The 19,136-nt window shown below is 47.7% G+C and overlaps 1 protein-coding gene across 1 annotated transcript in view; it reads left to right on the forward strand.

Moving 5' to 3' along the window:
• LOC124008828 (coiled-coil domain-containing protein 171-like) overlaps window positions 1-19,136 on the forward strand; it is a 79,784-nt gene that overhangs the window by 15,595 nt on the left and 45,053 nt on the right. The window contains exons 9-14 of the mRNA XM_046320398.1: window positions 949-1,038; window positions 6,801-7,079; window positions 10,738-10,905; window positions 11,161-11,349; window positions 14,208-14,712; window positions 15,875-15,997. Of these exons, the coding sequence (XP_046176354.1) occupies window positions 949-1,038; window positions 6,801-7,079; window positions 10,738-10,905; window positions 11,161-11,349; window positions 14,208-14,712; window positions 15,875-15,997 (1,354 nt within the window). The remainder of the gene's footprint in view (window positions 1-948; window positions 1,039-6,800; window positions 7,080-10,737; window positions 10,906-11,160; window positions 11,350-14,207; window positions 14,713-15,874; window positions 15,998-19,136) is intronic.

Consider the following 19,136-nt stretch of genomic DNA (forward strand, 5'->3'; position numbering starts at 1 on the left):
CAGAGGTAACCCTCCTAACCCTGACTACATACCAGACCACCCTGGACCAGACTACTACAGAGGTAACCCTCCTAACCCTGACTACATACCAGACCACCCTGGACCAGACTACTACAGAGGTAACCCTCCTAACCCTGACTACATACCAGACCACCCTGGACCAGACTACTACAGAGGTAACCCTCCTAACCCTGACTACATACCAGACCACCCTGGACCAGACTACTACAGAGGTAACCCTCCTAACCCTGACTACATACCAGACCACCCTGGACCAGACTACTACAGAGGTAACCCTGACAACATACCAGACCACCCTGGACCAGACTACTACAGAGGTAACCCTGACTACATACCAGACCACCCTGGACCAGACTACTACAGAGGTAACCCTGACTACATACCAGACCACCCTGGACCAGACTACTACAGAGGTAACCCTGACTACATACCAGACCACCCTGGACCAGACTACTACAGAGGTAACCCTCCTAACCCTGACTACATACCAGACCACCCTGGACCAGACTACTACAGAGGTAACCCTCCTAACCCTGACTACATACCAGACCACCCTGGACCAGACTACTACAGAGGTAACCCTCCTAACCCTGACTACATACCAGACCACCCTGGACCAGACTACTACAGAGGTAACCCTCCTAACCCTGACTACATACCAGACCACCCTGGACCAGACTACTACAGAGGTAACCCTCCTAACCCTGACTACATACCAGACCACCCTGGACCAGACTACTACAGAGGTAACCCTCCTAACCCTGACTACATACCAGACCACCCTGGACCAGACTACTACAGAGGTAACCCTCCTAACCCTGACTACATACCAGACCACCCTGGACCATCAACAGGTCCTGGATCAGCAGAAACAGTCAGAGAGGCTGGTCCAGGAGGTTCAGTGTTGTCATGTCATGTTATTAACAGGTCCTGGATCAGCAGAAACAGTCAGAGAGGCTGGTCCAGGAGGTTCAGTCCAACCAGCGACTGATGTCAGAACAGAAGAGTCACTTAGAGGTGAGTAGTACTGTAGTACTAAAGCTGTCGTCGCTGACTGTATTGGTTAGGGTGTAGAGGTGAGTAGTACTGTAGTACTAAAGCTGTCGTCGCTGACTGTATTGGTTAGGGTGTAGTGGTTAGAGTGTAGAGGTGAGTAGTACTGTAGTACTAAAGCTGTCGTCGCTGACTGTATTGGTTAGGGTGTAGTGGTTAGAGTGTAGGGGCGGCAGGGTAGCCTAGTGGTTAGAGTGTAGAGGTGGTATGGTAGCCTAGTGGTTAGAGTGTAGAGGTGGCAGGTAGCCTAGTGGTTAGAGTGTAGAGGTGAGTAGTACTGTAGGGTGGCCTAGTGGTTAGAGTGTAGGGGCGGCAGGGTAGCCTAGTGGTTAGAGTGTAGGGGCGGCAGGGTAGCCTAGTGGTTAGAGTGTAGAGGTGGTATGGTAGCCTAGTGGTTAGAGTGTAGAGGTGGCAGGGTAGCCTAGTGGTTAGAGTGTAGAGGTGGTATGGTAGCCTAGTGGTTAGAGTGTAGAGGCTGCAGGGTAGCCTAGTGGTTAGAGTGTAGAGGCGGCAGGGTAGCCTAGTGGTTAGAGTGTAGAGGCGGCAGGGTAGCCTAGTGGTTAGAGTGTAGAGGTGGTATGGTAGCCTAGTGGTTAGAGTGTAGAGGCTGCAGGGTAGCCTAGTGGTTAGAGTGTAGAGGCGGCAGGGTAGCCTAGTGGTTAGAGTGTAGAGGCGGCAGGGTAGCCTAGTGGTTAGAGTGTAGAGGCGGCAGGGTAGCCTAGTGGTTAGAGTGTAGAGGCGGCAGGGTAGCCTAGTGGTTAGAGTGTAGAGGCGGCAGGGTAGCCTAGTGGTTAGAGTGTAGAGGCGGCAGGGTAGCCTAGTGGTTAGAGTGTAGAGGCGGCAGGGTAGCCTAGTGGTTAGAGTGTAGAGGCGGCAGGGTAGCCTAGTGGTTAGAGTGTAGAGGCGGCAGGGTAGCCTAGTGGTTAGAGTGTAGAGGGGCAGGGTAGCCTAGTGGTTAGAGTGTAGAGGTGGCAGGGTAGCCTAGTGGTTAGAGTGTAGAGGCGGCAGGGTAGCCTAGTGGTTAGAGTGTAGAGGGGGCAGGGTAGCCTAGTGGTTAGAGTGTAGAGGCGGCAGGGTAGCCTAGTGGTTAGAGTGTAGAGGTGGCAGGGTAGCCTAGTGGTTAGAGTGTAGGGGCGGCAGGGTAGCCTAGTGGTTAGAGTGTAGAGGCGGCAGGGTAGCCTAGTGGTTAGAGTGTAGAGGTGGCAGGGTAGCCTAGTGGTTAGAGTGTAGAGGGGGCAGGGTAGCCTAGTGGTTAGAGTGTAGAGGTGGCAGGGTAGCCTAGTGGTTAGAGTGTAGAGGTGGTATGGTAGCCTAGTGGTTAGAGTGTAGGGTGGGTATGGTAGCCTAGTGGTTAGAGTGTAGGGGTGGCAGGGTAGCCTAGTGGTTAGAGTGTAGAGGCGGCAGGTAGCCTAGTGGTTAGAGTGTAGAGGCGGCAGGTAGCCTAGTGGTTAGAGTGTAGGGGTGGCAGGTAGCCTAGTGGTTAGAGTGTAGGGGAGGCAGGTAGCCTAGTGGTTAGAGTGTAGGGGAGGCAGGGTAGCCTAGTGGTTAGAGTGTAGAGGAGGCAGGTAGCCAAGTGGTTAGAGTGTAGGGGAGGCAGGGTAGCCTAGTGGTTAGAGTGTAGGGGTGGCAGGGTAGCCTAGTGGTTAGAGTGTAGAGGTGGCAGGGTAGCCTAGTGGTTAGAGTGTAGAGGCGGCAGGATAGCCTAGTGGTTAGAGTGTAGAGGCGGCAGGGTAGCCTAGTGGTTAGAGTGTAGAGGCAGCAGGGTAGCCTAGTGGTTAGAGTGTAGAGGTGGTATGGTAGCCTAGTGGTTAGAGTGTAGGGTGGGTATGGTAGCCTAGTGGTTAGAGTGTAGGGGTGGCAGGGTAGCCTAGTGGTTAGAGTGTAGAGGTGGTATGGTAGCCTAGTGGTTAGAGTGTAGGGTGGGTATGGTAGCCTAGTGGTTAGAGTGTAGGGGTGGCAGGGTAGCCTAGTGGTTAGAGTGTAGAGGCGGCAGGTAGCCTAGTGGTTAGAGTGTAGAGGCGGCAGGTAGCCTAGTGGTTAGAGTGTAGGGGTGGCAGGTAGCCTAGTGGTTAGAGTGTAGGGGAGGCAGGTAGCCTAGTGGTTAGAGTGTAGGGGAGGCAGGGTAGCCTAGTGGTTAGAGTGTAGAGGAGGCAGGTAGCCAAGTGGTTAGAGTGTAGGGGAGGCAGGGTAGCCTAGTGGTTAGAGTGTAGGGGTGGCAGGGTAGCCTAGTGGTTAGAGTGTAGAGGTGGCAGGGTAGCCTAGTGGTTAGAGTGTAGAGGCGGCAGGATAGCCTAGTGGTTAGAGTGTAGAGGCGGCAGGGTAGCCTAGTGGTTAGAGTGTAGAGGCGGTAGGGTGATGGAAATCTTTCTTCTTCTTCTTTCTTTTCTTTGTTTCCATTATAATCCCGTACAGATTATCATACTGTCATATTGATCCTCTCCACCAGCTCAGATTACCAGACTGTCATAGTGATGCTCTCCACCAGCTCAGATTACCAGACTGTCATAGTGATGCTCTCCACCAGCTCAGATTACCAGACTGTCATATTGATGCTCTCCACCAGCTCAGATTACCAGACTGTCATAGTGATGCTCTCCACCAGCTCAGATTACCAGACTGTCATAGTGATGCTCTCCACCAGCTCAGATTACCAGACTGTCATAGTGATGCTCTCCACCAGCTCAGATTACCAGACTGTCATATTGATGCTCTCCACCAGCTCAGATTACCAGACTGTCATAGTGATGCTCTCCACCAGCTCAGATTACCAGACTGTCATATTGATGCTCTCCACCAGCTCAGATTACCAGACTGTCATATTGATGCTCTCCACCAGCTCAGATTACCAGACTGTCATATTGATGCTCTCCACCAGCTCAGATTACCAGACTGTCATATTGATGCTCTCCACCAGCTCAGATTACCAGACTGTCATATTGATGCTCTCCACCAGCTCAGATTACCAGACTGTCATAGTGATGCTCTCCACCAGCTCAGATTACCAGACTGTCATATTGATGCTCTCCACCAGCTCAGATTACCAGACTGTCATAGTGATGCTCTCCACCAGCTCAGATTACCAGACTGTCATAGTGATGCTCTCCACCAGCTCAGATTACCAGACTGTCATATTGATGCTCTCCACCAGCTCAGATTACCAGACTGTCATAGTGATGCTCTCCACCAGCTCAGATTACCAGACTGTCATATTGATGCTCTCCACCAGCTCAGATTACCAGACTGTCATAGTGATGCTCTCCACCAGCTCAGATTACCAGACTGTCATATTGATGCTCTCCACCAGCTCAGATTACCAGACTGTCATAGTGATGCTCTCCACCAGCTCAGATTACCAGACTGTCATATTGATGCTCTCCACCAACTCAGATTACCAGACTGTCATAGTGATGCTCTCCACCAGCTCAGATTACCAGACTGTCATAGTGATGCTCTCCACCAGCTCAGATTACCAGACTGTCATATTGATGCTCTCCACCAGCTCAGATTACCAGACTGTCATATTGATGCTCTCCACCAGCTCAGATTACCAGACTGTCATATTGGTGCTCTCCACCAGCTCAGATTACCAGACTGTCATATTGATGCTCTCCACCAGCTCAGATTATCAAATCAAATTGATTTATATAGCCATTCGTACATCAACTGATATCTCAAAGTGCTGTACAGAAAACCAGCCTAAAACCCCAAACAGCAAGCAATGCAGGTGTAGAAGCACGGTGGCTAGGAAAAACTCCCTAGAAAGGCCAAAACCGAGGAAGAAACCTAGAGAGGAACCAGTCTATGTGGGGTGGCCAGTCCTCTTCTGGCTGTGCCTGGTGGAGATTATAAACCTAGAGAGGAACCAGGCTATGTGGGGTGGCCAGTCCTCTTCTGGCTGTGCCTGGTGGAGATTATAACAGAACATGGCCAAGATGTTCAAATGTTCATAAATGACCAGCATGGTCGAATAAGGCAGAACAGTTGAAACTGGAGCAGCAGCATGGTCAGGTGGACTGGGGACAGCAAGGAGTCATCATGTCAGGTAGTCCTGGGGCACTGTCCTAGGGCTCAGGGTACCAGACTGACACAGAGACACTGGCAGTGGTGGACCTCTGCCCGTAAGGACCCTATGAGAACACAGAGGTCCACCACTGGTTACTGGCAGGGCCTTATGAGGACACAGAGGTCCACCACTGGTTACTGGCAGGGCCCTATGAGGACACAGAGGTACACCACTGGTTACTGGCAGGGCCCTATGAGAACACAGAGGTCCACCACTGGTTACTGGCAGGGCCCTGACTATGAGGACACATAGGTCTACCACTGGTTACTGACAGGGCCCTATGAGAACACAGAGGTCCACCACTGGTTACTGGCAGGGCCCTGACTATGAGGACACAGAGGTCCACCACTGGTTACTGGCAGGGCCCTATGAGGACACAGATGTCCACCACTGGGTACTGGCAGGGCCCTGACTATGAGAACACAGAGGTCTACCACTGGTTACTGGCAGGGCCCTATGAGAACACAGAGGTCCACCACTGGTTACTGGCAGGGCCCTGACTATGAGAACACAGAGGTCCACCACTGGTTACTGGCAGGGCCCTATGAGAACACAGAGGTCCACCACTGGTTACTGGCAGGGCCCTATGAGGACACAGAGGTCCACCACTGGTTACTGGCAGGGCCCTATGAGGACACAGAGGTCCACCACTGGTTACTGGCAGGGCCCTATGAGAACACAGAGGTCCACCACTGGTTACTGGCAGGGCCCTATGAGAACACAGAGGTCCACCACTGGTTACTGGCAGGGCCCTATGAGAACACAGAGGTCCACCACTGGTTACTGGCAGGGCCCTATGAGGACACAGAGGTCCACCACTGGTTACTGGCAGTGCCCTGACTATGAGGACACAGAGGTCCACCACTGGTTACTGGCAGGGCCCTATGAGAACACAGAGGTCCACCACTGGTTACTGGCAGGGCCTTATGAGGACACAGAGGTCCACCACTGGTTACTGGCAGGGCCCTATGAGGACACAGAGGTCCACCACTGGTTAATATATGCCATTTAGCAGACGCTTTTATCCAAAGCGACTTACAGTCATGTGTGCATACATTCTACGTATGGGTGGTCCCGGGGATCGAACCCACTACCCTGGCGTTACAAGCGCCATGCTCTACCAACTGAGCTACAGGCCCTGACTATGAGGACACAGAGGTCCACCACTGGTTACTGGCAGGGCCCTGACTATGAGGACACAGAGGTCCACCACTGGTTACTGGCAGGGCCCTATGAGAACACAGAGGTCCACCACTGGTTACTGGCAGGGCCCTATGAGGACACAGAGGTCCACCACTGGTTACTGGCAGGGCCCTGACTATGAGGACACAAAGGTCCACCACTGGTTACTGGCAGGGCCCTATGAGGACACAGAGGTCCACCACTGGTTACTGGCAGGGCCCTGACTATGAGGACACAAAGGTCCACCACTGGTTGCTGGCTAACATAGCTCTTTTTTTTTTCTCTCTCTCTCTGTCTGTCTCCTCTCTCTCTCTGTCTCTCTCTCTCTCTGTCTCTCTCTCTCTCTCTCTCTCTCTCTCTCTCTCTCTCTCTCTCTCTCGCTCTCTTTCTCTCTCTCTGTCTCTGTCTCTCTCTCTCCCTCTCTCCTCTCTCTCTGTCTCTGTCTCTCTGTCTCTCCCTCTCTCCTCTCTCTCTCGTGTAGGAGCTCCGTGCAGCGCTGTCTGACTGTAACGTAGAGTTACAGCGTCTGAGATCCCTGTGTTCTGAAAAGACGCTCCAGACCAACCGACTACAGACCGACCTACAGACGTCCCAGCAACACTGGGAGAGGGAGAGAGAAAGGGAGAAGCAGAGAGAAGGAGAGAGGGAGAAAACGAGGGAGAAGCAGAGGGAAGGAGAGAGGGAGAAGGAGAGAGAGAGGACCGTGGAGTTGCAGGCAGAGGTTCAGCGGATCAGACAACTCAATCAGAAAGATTCTCAGGTAAACAGTTTGGAGTTCAAGTCTCTGATTCTTCCTATTCATTCTTCCACCCCGTCATGACAGTTGGTCTGTCACTGTGTTTTATAAAGCCCTGTTTATCCCTCTAGTAAACATGACAGTTGGTCTGTCACTGTGTTTTATAAAGCCCTGTTTATCCCTCTAGTAAACATGACAGTTGGTCTGTTACTGTGTTTTATAAAGCCCTGTTTATCCCTCTAGTAAACATGACAGTTGGTCTGTTACTGTGTTTTATAAAGCCCTGTTTATCCCTCTAGTAAACATGACAGTTGGTCTGTTACTGTGTTTTATAAAGCCCTGTTTATCCCTCTAGTAAACATGACAGTTGGTCTGTTACTGTGTTTTATAAAGCCCTGTTTATCCCTCTAGTAAACATGACAGTTGGTCTGTCACTGTGTTTTATAAAGCCCTGTTTATCCCTCTAGTAAACATGACAGTTGGTCTGTCACTGTGTTTTATAAAGCCCTGTTTATCCCTCTAGTAAACATGACAGTTGGTCTGTCACTGTGTTTTATAAAGCCCTGTTTATCCCTCTAGTAAACATGACAGTTGGTCTGTTACTGTGTTTCATAAAGCCCTGTTTATCCCTCTAGTAAACATGACAGTTGGTCTGTTACTGTGTTTTATAAAGCCCTGTTTATCCCTCTAGTAAACATGACAGTTGTTCTGGTCTGTCACTGTGTTTCATAAAGCCCTGTTTATCCCTCTAGTAAACATGACAGTTGTTCTGGTCTGTCACTGTGTTTCATAAAGCCCTGTTTACATCCCAAACTGTTGCAGAGTTGTGTGACATTAGTAGCCTGTCTTTGTGTGCCGTTGCCAATCAGCTGTCCTCTTCCAGGTCGTCCTGTTCCCGGTGTTTGACCAGGGTTCATACTAACCCCACTGGTCCATTATAACCCTAATGTAACGTCATTATAGACTGTGTTAGCAGCAAGCGGTTCAATTAACCTGTGTGTCTGTTACTGTTTGGCTCACCCAAGTGTCTGTGTCTCTGTTACTGTCTGGCTCACCCAAGTGTCTGTGTGTGTCTCTGTTACTGTTTGGCTGACCCAAGTGTCTGTGTGTGTGTGTCTCTGTTACTGTCTGGCTCACCCAAGTGTCTGTGTGTGTCTCTGTTACTGTCTGGCTCACCCAAGTGTCTGTCTGTGTGTCTCTGTTACTGTCTGGCTCACCCAAGTGTCTGTCTGTGTGTCTCTGTTACTGTCTGGCTCACCCAAGTGTCTGTGTGTGTGTGTCTCTGTTACTGTTTGGCTCACCCAAGTGTCTGTGTGTGTCTCTGTTACTGTCTGGCTCACCCAAGTGTCTGTCTGTGTGTCTCTGTTACTGTTTGGCTGACCCAAGTGTCTGTGTGTGTGTGTCTCTGTTACTGTTTGGCTCACCCAAGTGTCTGTCTGTGTCTCTGTTACTGTTTGGCTCACCCAAGTGTCTCTGTGTCTCTCTGTTACTGTTTGGCTCACCCAAGTGTCTGTGTGTGTCTCTGTTACTGTTTGGCTCACCCAAGTGTCTGTCTGTGTCTCTCTGTTACTGTGTGGCTCACCCAAGTGTCTGTGTGTGTCTCTGTTACTGTTTGGCTCACCCAAGTGTCTGTGTCTCTGTTACTGTTTGGCTCACCCAAGTGTCTGTGTGTGTGTCTGTTACTGTTTGGCTCACCCAAGTGTCTGTGTGTCTCTGTTACTGTGTGGCTCACCCAAGTGTCTGTGTGTGTGTCTGTTACTGTTTGGCTCACCCAAGTGTCTGTGTCTCTGTTACTGTTTGGCTCACCCAAGTGTCTGTGTGTGTCTCTGTTACTGTCTGGCTCACCCAAGTGTCTGTCTGTGTGTCTCTGTTACTGTTTGGCTGACCCAAGTGTCTGTGTGTGTGTGTCTCTGTTACTGTTTGGCTCACCCAAGTGTCTGTCTGTGTCTCTGTTACTGTTTGGCTCACCCAAGTGTCTCTGTGTCTCTCTGTTACTGTTTGGCTCACCCAAGTGTCTGTGTGTGTCTCTGTTACTGTTTGGCTCACCCAAGTGTCTGTCTGTGTCTCTCTGTTACTGTTCGGCTCACCCAAGTGTCTGTGTGTCTCTCTGTTACTGTTTGGCTCACCCAAGTGTCTCTGTGTCTCTCTGTTACTGTTTGGCTCACCCAAGTGTCTGTCTGTGTCTCTCTGTTACTGTGTGGCTCACCCAAGTGTCTGTGTGTGTCTCTGTTACTGTTTGGCTCACCCAAGTGTCTGTGTCTCTGTTACTGTTTGGCTCACCCAAGTGTCTGTGTGTCTCTGTTACTGTTTGGCTCACCCAAGTGTCTGTGTGTCTCTGTTACTGTTTGGCTCACCCAAGTGTCTGTGTGTCTCTGTTACTGTTTGGCTCACCCAAGTGTCTGTCTGTGTGTCTCTGTTACTGTTTGGCTCACCCAAGTGTCTGTGTGTGTCTCTGTTACTGTCTGGCTCACCCAAGTGTCTCTGTGTGTGTCTGTTACTGTCTGGCTGACCCAAGTGTCTGTGTGTGTCTCTGTTACTGTCTGGCTCACCCAAGTGTCTGTGTGTGTCTCTGTTACTGTTTGGCTGACCCAAGTGTCTGTGTGTCTGTTACTGTCTGGCTCACCCAAGTGTCTGTGTGTGTCTGTTACTGTCTGGCTCACCCAAGTGTCTGTGTGTCTGTTACTGTCTGGCTCACCCAAGTGTCTGTGTGTGTCTGTTACTGTTTGGCTCACCCAAGTGTCTGTGTGTCTGTTACTGTCTGGCTCACCCAAGTGTCTGTGTGTCTGTTACTGTCTGGCTCACCCAAGTGTCTGTGTGTGTGTGTCTCTGTTACTGTCTGGCTCACCCAAGTGTCTGTGTGTGTGTGTCTCTGTTACTGTCTGGCTCACCCAAGTGTCTGTGTGTGTGTGTCTCTGTTACTGTCTGGCTCACCCAAGTGTCTGTGTGTGTCTCTGTTACTGTCTGGCTCACCCAAGTGTCTGTGTGTCTCTGTTACTGTCTGGCTCACCCAAGTGTCTGTGTGTGTCTGTTACTGTCTGGCTCACCCAAGTGTCTGTGTCTCTGTTACTGTTTGGCTCACCCAAGTGTCTGTCTGTGTGTGTCTCTGTTACTGTCTGGCTCACCCAAGTGTCTGTGTGTGTCTGTTACTGTGTGGCTCACCCAAGTGTCTGTGTCTCTGTTACTGTCTGGCTCACCCAAGTGTCTGTCTGTGTGTCTCTGTTACTGTCTGGCTCACCCAAGTGTCTGTCTGTGTGTCTCTGTTACTGTTTGGCTCACCCAAGTGTCTGTGTGTCTCTGTTACTGTCTGGCTCACCCAAGTGTCTGTGTGTCTCTGTTACTGTCTGGCTCACCCAAGTGTCTGTGTGTGTCTCTGTTACGGTTTGGCTCACCCAAGTGTCTGTCTGTGTGTCTCTGTTACTGTTTGGCTCACCCAAGTGTCTGTGTGTCTCTGTTACTGTCTGGCTCACCCAAGTGTCTGTGTCTCTGTTACTGTCTGGCTCACCCAAGTGTCTGTCTGTGTGTCTCTGTTACTGTCTGGCTCACCCAAGTGTCTGTCTGTGTGTCTCTGTTACTGTCTGGCTCACCCAAGTGTCTGTGTGTCTCTGTTACTGTTTGGCTCACCCAAGTGTCTGTGTGTCTCTGTTACTGTTTGGCTCACCCAAGTGTCTCTGTGTCTCTGCAGGAGAAGTTGTCGTTCCTTCACGGTCTGTTCCAGCGTCTGTTGGCGGGCTGCGTCCTCGTCTCCCAGCCGCAATGCATCCTGGGTAGTTTCTCCTGGGCGGAGCTCTGTGATGTCATAACGGAACACGTCGACACTCTCACCTCTGACCTTACACGCGCCAACGAGAGGGTAGGGTGTGTGTGTGAGATGTGTGTGTGTGTGTGAGCGAGTGAGATACTATTTGTTTCTCTTACAATACAGCTTACAAATGTTAAACAGATATCACGCTCTCTCTCTCCTTTCTCTCTCACGCTCTCTCTCTCCTTTCTCTCTCACGCTCTCTCTCTCCTTTCTCTCTCACGCTCTCTCTCTACTTTCTCTCTCCTTTCTCTCTCTCTCTCTCTCTCTCTCTCTCTCTCTCTCTCTCTCTCTCTCTCTCTCTAGGTGTCCCACCTGCAGGCTGTGTGTGAGAGTAACAGTGTGTGTGTATCTCAGCTGCAGCAGAGCCAGGAAGGGGTGTTAGTGAGAATAGAGGAGACAGTGAAACAGAGAGAAGAGACCTGGACAGCACAGAGACATGAGATGGACCAACAACACACACACACTGTTACACTGTTACAGGGGAAGATACAGGTAACTAACACACTGCTACAGGGAAGATACAGGTAACTAACACACTGTTACAGGGGAAGATACAGGTAACTAACACACTGCTACAGGGAAGATACAGGTAACTAACACACTGTTACAGGGGAAGATACAGGTAACTAACACACTGTTACACTGTTACAGGGAAGATACAGGTAACTAACACACTGTTACACTGTTACAGGGAAGATACAGGTAACTAACACACTGTTACAGGGAAGATACAGGTAACTAACACACTGTTACAGGGAAGATACAGGTAACTAACACACTGCTACAGGGAAGATACAGGTAACTAACACACTGTTACAGGGAAGATACAGGTAACTAACACACTGTTACAGGGAAGATACAGGTAACTAACACACTGTTACACTGCTACAGGGAAGATACAGGTAACTAACACACTGCTACAGGGAAGATACAGGTAACTAACACACTGTTACACTGCTACAGGGAAGATACAGGTAACTAACACACTGTTACACTGCTACAGGGAAGATTCAGGTAACTAACACACTGTTACACTGCTACAGGGAAGATACAGGTAACTAACACACTGTTACACTGCTACAGGGAAGATACAGGTAACTAACACACTGTTACACTGCTACAGGGAAGATACAGGTAACTAACACACTGCTACAGGGAAGATACAGGTAACTAACACACTGTTACAGGGGAAGATACAGGTAACTAACACACTGCTACAGGGAAGATACAGGTAACTAACACACTGTTACAGGGGAAGATACAGGTAACTAACACACTGTTACAGGGAAGATACAGGTAACTAACACACTGTTACAGGGGAAGATACAGGTAACTAACACACTGCTACAGGGAAGATACAGGTAACTAACACACTGTTACAGGGGAAGATACAGGTAACTAACACACTGCTACAGGGAAGATACAGGTAACTAACACACTGTTACAGGGGAAGATACAGGTAACTAACACACTGCTACAGGGAAGATACAGGTAACTAACACACTGCTACAGGGAAGATACAGGTAACTAACACACTGTTACAGGGGAAGATACAGGTAACTAACACACTGTTACAGGGAAGATACAGGTAACTAACACACTGTTACAGGGAAGATACAGGTAACTAACACACTGCTACAGGGAAGATACAGGTAACTAACACACTGCTACAGGGAAGATACAGGTAACTAACACACTGTTACAGGGGAAGATACAGGTAACTAACACACTGTTACAGGGGAAGATACAGGTAACTAACACACTGCTACAGGGAAGATACAGGTAACTAACACACTGCTACAGGGAAGATACAGGTAACTAACACACTGTTACACTGTTACAGGGAAGATACAGGTAACTAACACACTGCTACACTGTTACAGGGAAGATACAGGTAACTAACACATTGTTACAGGGGAAGATACAGGTAACTAACACACTGTTACAGGAGAAGATACAGGTAACTAACACACTGTTACAGGGAAGATACAGGTAACTAACACACTGTTACAGGGAAGATACAGGTAACTAACACACTGTTACACTGTTACAGGGAAGATACAGGTAACTAACATACTGTTACAGGGAAGATACAGGTAACTAACACACTGCTACACTGTTACAGGGAAGATACAGGTAACTAACACACTGTTACACTGTTACAGGGAAGATACAGGTAACTAACATACTGTTACAGGGAAGATACAGGTAACTAACACACTGCTACACTGTTACAGGGAAGATACAGGTAACTAACACACTGCTACAGGGAAGATACAGGTAACTAACACACTGCTACAGGGAAGATACAGGTAACTAACACACTGTTACAGGGGAAGATACAGGTAACTAACACACTGTTACAGGGGAAGATACAGGTAACTAACACACTGCTACAGGGAAGATACAGGTAACTAACACACTGTTACAGGGGAAGATACAGGTAACTAACACACTGCTACAGGGAAGATACAGGTAACTAACACACTGTTACAGGGAAGATACAGGTAACTAACACACTGCTACACTGTTACAGGGAAGATACAGGTAACTAACACACTGTTACAGGGGAAGATACAGGTAACTAACACACTGCTACAGGGAAGATACAGGTAACTAACACACTGCTACAGGGAAGATACAGGTAACTAACACACTGTTACAGGGAAGATACAGGTAACTAACACACTGCTACACTGTTACAGGGAAGATACAGGTAACTAACACACTGTTACAGGGGAAGATACAGGTAACTAACACACTGTTACAGGGAAGATACAAGTAACTAACACACTGTTACAGGGAAGATACAGGTAACTAACACACTGCTACACTGTTACAGGGAAGATACAGGTAACTAACACACTGCTACACTGTTACAGGGAAGATACAGGTAATTAACACACTGCTACACTGTTACAGGGAAGATACAGGTAACTAACACACTGTTACAGGGAAGATACAGGTAACTAACACACTGTTACAGGGAAGATACAGGTAGCTAACACACTGCTACACTGTTACAGGGAAGATACAGGTAATTAACACACTGCTACACTGTTACAGGGAAGATACAGGTAACTAACACACTGCTACAGGGGAAGATACAGGTAACTAACACACTGCTACACTGCTACTCATACACACACAGAGACACATCCACACATAAAGCACAACCAATCCTGTGGTAAATGTTTTTCTTTTTCTCTCTCGTTCTCTCTCTCTCCTTCCCTCCCCCACCCGCCCCTCTCTCACCCTCCCTTTCTCTCTCCTTCCCTCCCCCACCTCTCTCCCTCCCCCTATCTCTCTCTTTCCCTCCACCTCCTCTCTCTCTCTCTCGCTCTCCCTAGATGTTCGGTGCTCAGCTTGAGGAGGCCCGTCAGAGACTATCCTCACTAGAGAAAGAACGCATCCAGCTGACCAATGACCTCGCCATGCTCCAGAAAACCCTAACCCAGTCTGACCTCCAGGGGTCAACCCTGCTCTCAGCCTGCACCCTACTGGCTGGGGCGCTCACACACCTCACACACGCCACACACACACTCCGCACACAGAAAACTCTCCTCGCACGCCGCTTGGCGGAGCGAGAGGGCCTAGAGATGGAGGTTAGAACGCTTGTACAAGCTCTAGGGGAGGGAAGAGGAGAGGGGGATGAGGAGAGGAAGGGAGGAGGGGTGAAGAGGTGGAGAAGGTGTGTGGTGTGTGTGATAGCTGTGAACAGGTTGTGTGTGTTGGGACGGGGGAGCAGACTGGTGTTTAGGGTGGGTGGGCAGAGGTACCCCTCTATAGGAGTTTGTGTTTCAGTCGTCCCTCCTCTGGAGGAGAGGGAGAAGGACTCAACACCGCCACCTAAAGGTGAGCAGGGCAATGACACAACTGCACTGTGAAATAATTATTCTGAAAATATTTGTGAATGTTTTTGACGAGTTGATATATACAAAGGCATTCCAACCCTCTTCCTGGAGATCTACTGTCCTGTAGGTTTTCAGCCCAACCCTCTTCCTGGAGATCTACTGTCCTGTAGGTTATCAGTCCAACCCTCTTCCTGGAGATCTACTGTCCTGTAGTTTATCAGTCCAACCCTTTTCCTGGAGATCTACTGTCCTGTAGGTTATCAGTCCAACCCTCTTCCTGGAGATCTACTGTCCTGTAGGTTTTCAGTCCAACCCTCTTCCTGGAGATCTACTGTCCTGTAGGTTTTCAGTCCAACCCTCTTCCTGGAGATCTACTGTCCTGTAGGTTTTCAGTCCAACCCTCTTCCTGGAGATCTACTGTCCTGTAGGTTTTCAGTCCAACCCTCTTCCTGGAGATCTACTGTCCTGTAGGTTTTCAGTCCAACCCTCTTCCTGGAGATCTACTGTCCTGTAGGTTATCAGTCCAACCCTCTTCCTGGAGATCTACTGTCCTGTAGGTTATCAGTCTAACCCTCTTCCTGGAGATCTACTGTCCTGTAGGTTTTCAGTCCAACCCTCTTCCTGGAGATCTACTGTCCTGTAGGTTTTCGGTCCAACCCTCTTCCTGGAGATCTACTGTCCTGTAGGTTTTCAGTCCAACCCTCTTCCTGGAGATCTACTGTCCTGTAGGGTATCAGTCCAACCCTCTTCCTGGAGATCTACTGTCCTGTAGGTTTTCAGCCCAACCCTCTTCCTGGAGATCTACTGTCCTGTATGTTTTCAGTCCAACCCTCTTCCTGGAGATCTACTGTCCTGTAGGTTTTCAGTCCAACCCTCTTCCTGGAGATCTACTGTCCTGTAGGTTTTCAGTCCAACCCTCTTCCTGGAGATCTACTGTCCTGTATGTTTTCAGTCCAACCCTTTTTGGACAACTGAAGCAAGGCACAGCATTCTTCTTTTGGAAAATAACAATTTCTGGTTAAAAAAATACATAATAATTGTTGACACAGAAATTTTGGATGAAAAGTACTAAGTTAAAAACAGCAAGATTTCTCTCGGGAATGAACTCTGAAACTATGAATGGGATAGCATCATATTAACCCCTTGCTCTCTGACTCTCTCAGGTGAAGAGGATAATAACGATGAAGGGAGAGGAGGACTGTGTGTGAGGTGGCTTCGTCGTAAAGATATCTCCTTCTTCATCATGTCTTCCATGGCTGAACTACAAGAGGCCTTAGAGCACACAGGTAACTCTCTCTCTCTCTCTCTCTCTCTCTCTCTCTCTCTCTCTCTCTCTCTCTCTCTCTCTCTCTCTCTCTCTCTCTCTCTCTCTCTCTCTCTCTCTCTCTCTCACACTCACACACACACACACACACACACACACACACACACACACACACACTGAGAGAGGGTTAGCTAGCGCAAACTGGTGGAGGAATCTGGAGGTAGTGAACCAGCAGTCGGAAGGGTACTTACTGTCTTCTGTTTCCCAGGTGTTATCTACCTGCTCCATGGTCTTCTTTTTCCCAGGTGTTATCTACCTGCTCCATGGTAACTGTATTCTATATCCCAGGTGTTATCTATTGTCTTCCATATCCCAGGTGTTATCTACTGTCTTCTATATCCCAGGTGTTATCTATTGTCTTCTATATCCCAGGTGTTATCTATTGTCTTCTATATCCCAGGTGTTATCTATTGTCTTCTATATCCCAGGTGTTATCTATTGTCTTCTATATCCCAGGTGTTATCTACCTGCTCCATGGTAACTGTCTTCTATATCCCAGGTGTTATCTACTGTCTTCTATATCCCAGGTGTTATCTATTGTCTTCTATATCCCAGGTGTTATCTATTGTCTTCTATATCCCAGGTGTTATCTATTGTCTTCTATATCCCAGGTGTTATCTACCTGCTCCATGGTAACTGTCTTCTATATCCCAGGTGTCATCTACCTGCTCCATGGTAACTGTCTTCTATATCCCAGGTGTTATCTATTGTCTTCTATATCCCAGGTGTTATCTACTGTCTTCTATATCCCAGGTGTTATCTACTGTCTTCTATATCCCAGGTGTTATCTACCTGCTCCATGGTAACTGTCTTCTATATCCCAGGTGTTATCTACCTGCTCCATGGTAACTGTCTTCTATATCCCAGGTGTTATCTACCTGCTCCATGGTAACTGTCTTCTATATCCCAGGTGTCATCTACCTGCTCCATGGTAACTGTCTTCTATATCCCAGGTGTTATCTACCTGCTCCATGGTAACTGTCTTCTATATCCCAGGTGTCATCTACCTGCTCCATGGTAACTGTCTTCTATATCCCAGGTGTTATCTATTGTCTTCTATATCCCAGGTGTTATCTATTGTCTTCTATATCCCAGGTGTTATCTATTGTCTTCTATATCCCAGGTGTTATCTACTGTCTTCTATATCCCAGGTGTTATCTATTGTCTTCTATATCCCAGGTGTTATCTACTGTCTTCTATATCCCAGGTGTTATCTATTGTCTTCTATATCCCAGGTGTTATCTATTGTCTTCTATATCCCAGGTGTTATCTACTGTCTTCTATATCCCAGGTGTTATCTACTGTCTTCTATATCCCAGGTGTTATCTATTGTCTTCTATATCCCAGGTGTTATCTATTGTCTTCTATATCCCAGGTGTTATCTACTGTCTTCTGTATCCCAGGTGTTATCTATTGTCTTCTATATCCCAGGTGTTATCTACCTGCTCCATGGTAACTGTCTTCTATATCCCAGGTGTTATCTACTGTCTTCTATATCCCAGGTGTTATCTATTGTCTTCTATATCCCAGGTGTTATCTACCTGCTCTGTATAGCTGTATCTGTATCTGTAGTGTCTGTATCTGTATCTCTGTAGCTGTATCTGAAGCTGTACCTGTAGTATCTGTAGCTGTGTCTGTATCTGTGTCTGTATCTGTAGTGTCTGTATCTGTATCTCTGTAGCTGTATCTGAAGCTGTACCTGTAGTATCTGTAGCTGTGTCTGTATCTGTATCTGTATCTGTAGTATCTGTATCTGTAGTGTCTGTATCTGTAGCTGTAGTGTCTGTATCTGTATCTGTGTCTGTATCTGTAGTGTCTGTATCTGTATCTGTGTCTGTATCTGTAGTATCTGTATCTGTAGTATCTGTATCTGTAGTGTCTGTATCTGTAGTGTCTGTATCTGTAGTGTCTGTATCTGTAGTGTCTGTATCTGTAGTGTCTGTATCTGTAGTGTCTGTATCTGTAGTGTCTGTATCTGTATCTGTAGTGTCTGTATCTGTAGTGTCTGTATCTGTAGTATCTGTATCTGTAGTATCTGTATCTGTAGTGTCTGTATCTGTAGTGTCTGTATCTGTAGTGTCTGTATCTGTATCTGTAGTGTCTGTATCTGTATCTGTAGTGTCTGTATCTGTAGTGTCTGTATCTGTAGTGTCTGTATCTGTATCTGTAGTATCTGTATCTGTAGCTGTGTCTGTATCTGTAGTGTCTGTATCTGTATCTGTAGTATCTGTATCTGTAGTGTCTGTATCTGTAGTGTCTGTATCTGTATCTGTAGTGTCTGTATCTGTAGTATCTGTATCTGTATCTGTAGTATCTGTATCTGTAGTATCTGTAGTATCTGTATCTGTAGTGTCTGTATCTGTAGTGTCTGTATCTGTAGTATCTGTATCTGTAGTGTCTGTATCTGTAGTGTCTGTATCTGTAGTGTCTGTATCTGTATCTGTAGTGTCTGTATCTGTATCTGTATCTGTATCTGTAGTATCTGTATCTGTAGTGTCTGTATCTGTAGTGTCTGTATCTGTAGTGTCTGTATCTGTAGTGTCTGTATCTGTAGTGTCTGTATCTGTATCTGTATCTGTAGTGTCTGTATCTGTAGTGTCTGTATCTGTAGTGTCTGTATCTGTAGTATCTGTATCTGTATCTGTGTCTGTATCTGTAGTGTCTGTATCTGTAGTGTCTGTATCTGTAGTATCTGTATCTGTATCTGTATCTGTATCTGTATCTGTGTCTGTATCTGTAGTGTCTGTATCTGTAGTGTCTGTATCTGTAGTGTCTGTATCTGTAGTATCTGTATCTGTAGTGTCTGTATCTGTAGTATCTGTATCTGTAGTGTCTGTATCTGTAGTGTCTGTATCTGTAGTATCTGTATCTGTAGTGTCTGTATCTGTAGTGTCTGTATCTGTATCTGTAGTGTCTGTATCTGTATCTGTAGTGTCTGTGTCTGTGTCTGTATCTGTAGTATCTGTATCTGTAGTATCTGTATCTGTAGTGTCTGTATCTGTAGTATCTGTATCTGTAGTGTCTGTATCTGTAGTGTCTGTATCTGTAGTATCTGTATCTGTAGTGTCTGTATCTGTAGTGTCTGTATCTGTATCTGTAGT

Source organism: Oncorhynchus gorbuscha, linkage group LG21, assembly GCF_021184085.1.
Source record: "Oncorhynchus gorbuscha isolate QuinsamMale2020 ecotype Even-year linkage group LG21, OgorEven_v1.0, whole genome shotgun sequence".
In the NCBI taxonomy this organism is placed as follows: Eukaryota; Metazoa; Chordata; class Actinopteri; order Salmoniformes; family Salmonidae; genus Oncorhynchus; species Oncorhynchus gorbuscha.